This window comes from Mandrillus leucophaeus, unplaced genomic scaffold, assembly GCF_000951045.1.
Source record: "Mandrillus leucophaeus isolate KB7577 unplaced genomic scaffold, Mleu.le_1.0 Scaffold8, whole genome shotgun sequence".
NCBI classification, from domain to species: domain Eukaryota; kingdom Metazoa; phylum Chordata; class Mammalia; order Primates; family Cercopithecidae; genus Mandrillus; species Mandrillus leucophaeus.
Genome location: NW_012108696.1, coordinates 4799372 through 4804791, shown reverse-complemented (window position 1 = coordinate 4804791; position 5420 = coordinate 4799372). Strand labels below are relative to the sequence as shown.

Here is a 5420-nt window from a genome sequence, read left to right as displayed (position 1 = left end):
TGTATGGACGAAAACTTTTTTTTTTTTTTTTTTGAGATGGAGTCTTGCTCTGTCGCACAATCTGAAGTACAGTAGCACAACCTCGGCTCACTGCAACCTCCACCTCCTAGGTTCAAGAGATCCTCCTGCCTCAGCCTCCTGAGTAGCTGAGTTTTTTTGTTTTTTTTTTTTTGAGATGGAGTCTCGATCTGTGGCACAGCCTGCAGTACAGTGGCGCAGTCCTGGCTCACTGTAACCTCTGCCTCCCGGATTCAAGTGATTCTCCTACTTCAGCCTCCCAAGTAGCTGGGATTGTAGGCGCGTGCTACCACACCCGGCTAATTTTTGTATTTTTAGTAGAGACAAGGTTTCACCATGTTGACCAGGCTGGTGTCGAACTCCTGACCTCAGGTGATCTGCCCGCCTCAGCCTCCCAAAGTGCTGGGATTACAGGCATGAGCGACCGCGCCCAGCTGGATTTTTGTATTTTTTGTAGAGTGGGCGTTTCACCACGTTGGCCAGGCTGGTCTTGAACTCTTGACCTCAAGTGATCTGCCCACCTCAGCCTCCCAAAGTGTTGGGATTACAGGTGTGAGCCACTGTGCCTGGCTGGAAAACATTAAAATATATATATTTTTAAAGGGATTCCATCTACTTTGTTGTTATGGAGATCCAGAACCCAGTGAAAGCCTGTCTATCATGTTTGTGGAAAGTGCAGTTGGAGTCAAAGCCTAGTCCAGTCCAATTGCCTTTACTTGCTGGTAGTGTCAAGCTGCTTTTGTTGATTTATATATTTATTTAGAGGCAGGGTCTCGCTCTTTCACCCAGGCTGGAGTGCAGTGGTGCAGTCACAGCTCACTGCAGCGTCAACATCTTGGGCTCAAGGGGTCCTTCTGTCTCAGCCTCAGCCTTCTGAGTAGCTAGGACTACAGGTGCACGCCACCATGCCCCGCTAATTTTTAAATTATTATTTGTAGAGAGAGAGTCTCAGTATGTTGCCCGGGCTGGTCTCAAACTCCCGGGCTCAAGCCATCCTCCCACCTTCGCTTCTCAGAGCGCTGGGATCATAGCACCACATCCAGCCTATCGAGATTTTTTTTTGAGTCCGAGTCTTGCTCTGTTGCCAGGCTGGAGTGCAGTCATGCAATCTCAGCTCACTGTAACCGCCGCCTCCTGGGTTCAAGCGATTCTCATCCCTCAGCCTCCCGAGTAGCTGGGATTACAGGCGCATGCCATCACACCTGGCTAATTTTTGTATTAGATGGTTTTTAAAGGCCACTGCTTCTTCCGTGTTCTGCACCAGGTCTGGGAATGTTCTCAGCTCACCTAGTCATGTTCAGAACGGACAAATCCCTTAGTGGAAGCAGACACGGTTTCTCAGGACCGTGATCCTTTCGAGGCACGTGCACATGCTTTCTTTCTTTTATTATTATCTTTTTTCGAGACGGAGTCTCACTCTGTCACCGAGGCTGGAGTGCAGTGGCACAATCTTGGCTCACTACAACCTCCGCCTCCCGGGTTCAAGTGATTCTCCTGCCCCAGCCTCCCAAGTGTCTGGGACTACAGGTACCCGCTGCCACGCCTGGCTAATTTTCATATTTTTAATAGAGGCATGGTTTTGCCATGTTGGCCAGGCTGGTCTTGAACTTCTGACCTGAAGTGATCCACCCGCCTCGGCCTCCCAAAGTACTGGGATTACAGATGTGAGCCACTGTCCCTGGCCAAATGCTTTCATTTCTTTAAAAATCAGAGGGAAAGGAATGAATATAATCCAGTCTACATTGTGTATGTCCTTATACCAGTACATTTGTGGGATACAATTTTTAGGGGTTTTTTTATGAAGAAGTAGTTCCCAAGGCAGATGTGTCTGGGGCTTGTGAGAATTCATCCTGCAGTCCTCCATGTCCGTGTCCTAGTGTTTCGCTGCTAGGAATCCCTCCTGGGCAGAGGTAGGATCTAAAGGTGTGACTGCTGAGGAAGTAGGTGGGCTCTTTTGTTTGTTTGTTTTGGTTTGGTTTTTGTTGTTGTTGTTGTTGTTGTTTTGAGATGGAGTCTGTGTCTGTTGCCCAGGCTGGAGTGCAGTCGTGCGATCTCGGCTCACTGCAACCTCCACCTCCTGGGTTCAAGCGATTCTCCTGCCTCAGCCTCCAGAGTAGCTGGGATCACAGGCATGTGTCACCATGCCCAGCTAATTTTTGTATTTTTAGTAGAGATGGGGTTTCACCATGTTGTCCAAGCTGGTCTCCAACTCCTGGCCTCAAGTGATCCCCCCACCTCAGCCTTCCAAAGTGCTGGGATTTCAGGCATGAGCCATGGCGCCTGGCCTGGTCTGTTCTGAATGCAGATCTAAACCCCCTGCAGGTAACCTGGATGAGGACATCATCGCAGAAGAGAACATCGTTTCCCGAAGTGAGTTCCCAGAGAGTTGGCTGTGGAAGATTGAAGAGTTGAAAGAGGCACCGAAAAACGGGTAAGGCCGGGGTAACCCCCCATGCAATCCACCCCACAGCCAGACCATTTAATTTGCATGCACCTGCTATCTCTTGTCTTCTCTGGAATCACAGTGCAACCCCACAGCCCAACCTAGAAAAATCATTTGTTGGGTTACCTACATGGAGGCACCCCCAGACCCTTCCAGCCTGTTCCTCGGGATCCCTCTGCCCCCGCTCTCCCCCTCTACCACCCTGCTAGATGACGTTTCCTAATGCCCCAAACTCTTCTCCATCCAGAATCTCCACGAAGCTCATGAATATATTTTTGAAAGACTCCATCACCACGTGGGAGATTCTGGCCGTGAGCTTGTCAGACAAGAAAGGTGAGCGAGGGTGCTGGCTGGTCCCAGGGAGGCAGGGACCCCAGGGTGTCTAAGTGTCATCTCATTTTATCCAAACTCATTTTATCCAAACCTATGTTTCTTGGCACTTTATTCTCTGTCCTGGTTACCACAGAGGTGTTATTATCAGGAACTGCAGGAATCCTTAGTTCTTGTCTAACTTGGAAGAAAGAATTCAGCCAAGAGATGCATAGCAAGGGTTAAGTGGCAGAGTTTATTGAAGGAAGAAACAGCTCTGGTCTGGTCCCCCTGGAAAAATAGTAGTCTCAATGCTTATGTAAAGAGACAGGGCCAGGCTCGGTGGCTCACACCTGTAATCCCAGCAATTTGGGAGGCCGAGGCAGGGGAATCACTTTCAGGTCAGGAGTTCAAGACCAGCCTGGCCAACGCGGTGAAACCCCGTCTCTACTAAAAATACTAAACAATTAGCCAGGCAGGGGGTGGCGAGCACCTGTAATCTCAGCTACTCAGGAGGCTGAGGCAGGAGATTCGCTTGAACCCGGGAGGTGGAGGTTGCGGTGAGCCGAGATTGTGCCACTGCACTCTAGCCTGGGCAACAAGAGTGAAACTCCTTCTCTAAATAAATAAAAAGTGTCAGTATGCTCTGAACGATGACACAGACATGGCTGCTCGAGAGAATGAGCCAGCAGCAGATACTGCTGGTGGACTCTTTTTATGAGACTCTTACATGATTTTTCATGAAGGGGCATGAGGGGGTGTCACTTGCAGGCATGTTTTGGGAGGTCTTTGTGGGCGAGCAGGCTCTGTGACTGTACGTGCTAGCGTGCACGCGGCACATCTCATTAGCGTCTAAAATCTCCACCCAGGGTGTGTTTTTACCTATGATAATGAGCAAAAGACGACTCTAGGGTGGGTTTTCGGAGCAGTGCACATGCTCGTCATCAGGGAAAATCCCTAGCAGGGTTATTTCCAGCTAGGACCTGATAAGTCCCCTTCAGGGCTGGAGGACCCCAACCACAAGGCCACATGTAGCTAATGCAGCTGTCGTCCTTTCGCTGACTGCCAGTGAGCAGCGCTATCAGTAGGCAGCCTGCCTGGGACTTCTCTTCCCAGAAAGCTCCCCTGCCTGCTCATTTCCGCCTATCTGCCTACTCTAACAGTGTCAAAAGCTAGACAGGGTGGGGGTACCATCTCTAACATTGACGCTTTTCTTCTTTCTTTCTTTCTTTCTTTCTCCTTTTCTTTTCTCTTCTCTTCTCTTCTCTTTTCTTTTCTTTTTTTTTTTTGAAGGAGTCTCGCTCTGTCACCCAGGCTGGAGCGCAGTGGCACGATCTCAGCTCACTGCAACCTCCTCCTCCCAGGTTCAAGCGATTCTCCTGTCTCAGCCTCCCCAATAGCTGAGATTACAGGCACCCACCACCATGCCCGGCTAATTTTTGTAATTTTAGTAGAGATGGGGTTTCACCGTGTTGGCCAGGCTGGTCTCGAACTCCTGACCTCAAGTGATCCACCGACCTTGGCCTCCCAAAGTGCTGGGATTACAGGCATGAGCCACTGCGGTGATTTTCTTTTAGTGCACTTTATTGTTGAGAGTCTTTTCGGTTCACAGCATAATTCAGGGGAAAGTACAGAGACTCCCCACATATCCCCAGTCCCCACACATTGACAGCCTCCCCCACTGCCAGCACCCCCAGTGGAGCAGTGCACCTCCAGGACACAGCACTTCCACCCTAAGTTCCAAGTTTCACATGAGAGTGTTGTACATTCTGTGGGTTTGGATCAGTGGATGAAGATAGGAGTCCAGCATGCCGTGACAGTGTTACAGAGGCAGTTACAAGAGAAACTTTTCAGAGGTGATGTGGACATGAGAGAGCGCAAAGTGATTCAGAAAAGATACATGAGGGGCCGGAGGCAGTGGCTCACCCCTGTAATCCCGGCACTTTGGGAGGCTGAGATGGGCAGATCACCTGAGGTCAGGAGTTCGAGACCAGCCTGGGTAACGTGGCAAAACCCCATCGCTACTGAAAATGCAATAAATTAGCCGGGTGTTGTGGCAGGCACTTGTAGTCCCAGCTACTCAGGAGGCTGATTCAGCAGAATCGCTTGAACCCAGGAGGCAGAGATTGCCGTGAGCCGAGATCGCACCACTGCACTCATGCCTGGGTGACAGAGCAAGCCTATCTCAAAAAGGCAAAAAAGAAAAGATACAAATACAAAAGGAAGCAGGATGAAACACGTGATTAACACATTGGTGGTCAGACTGTGCAACATGACAAACTGGGGACAAGGGGTGGCCCATTCCTAAGTACTTGTCCTCTCCCTGCCATCTACAGCCTGATGTGAGACCCTGGCTAGCTCTGGTCAGGTACAGATGGCTGACAGCAAGGCAGGTGAAGAGAGTGAGGCACTGTCCTCAGGCACAAAATTTAAGAGTATGCCAAAATAGTAACCGCCCACCCCCAAAAAAATTATATTAGTGTAGTGTGGGAAATTTTTGCGTTTTTTTTGTTGTTGTTGTTGAGACAGAGTCTCGCTTTGTCGCCCAGACTGGAGTGCAGTGGCCGGATCTCAGCTCACTGCAAGCTCCGCCTCCCGGGTTCACGCCATTCTCCTGCCTCAGCCTCCCGAGTAGCTGGGACTACAGGCG

The 5420-nt window shown here is 50.1% G+C and overlaps 1 protein-coding gene across 1 annotated transcript in view; it reads left to right on the top strand.

Annotated features, from left to right (window-relative positions):
* The window catches only part of C3 (complement component 3), a 58307-nt gene that overhangs the window by 28751 nt on the left and 24136 nt on the right, over window positions 1-5420 (top strand). The window contains exons 14-15 of the mRNA XM_011967484.1: window positions 2341-2449; window positions 2709-2794. Coding sequence (XP_011822874.1) covers window positions 2341-2449; window positions 2709-2794 — 195 coding nt within the window. The remainder of the gene's footprint in view (window positions 1-2340; window positions 2450-2708; window positions 2795-5420) is intronic.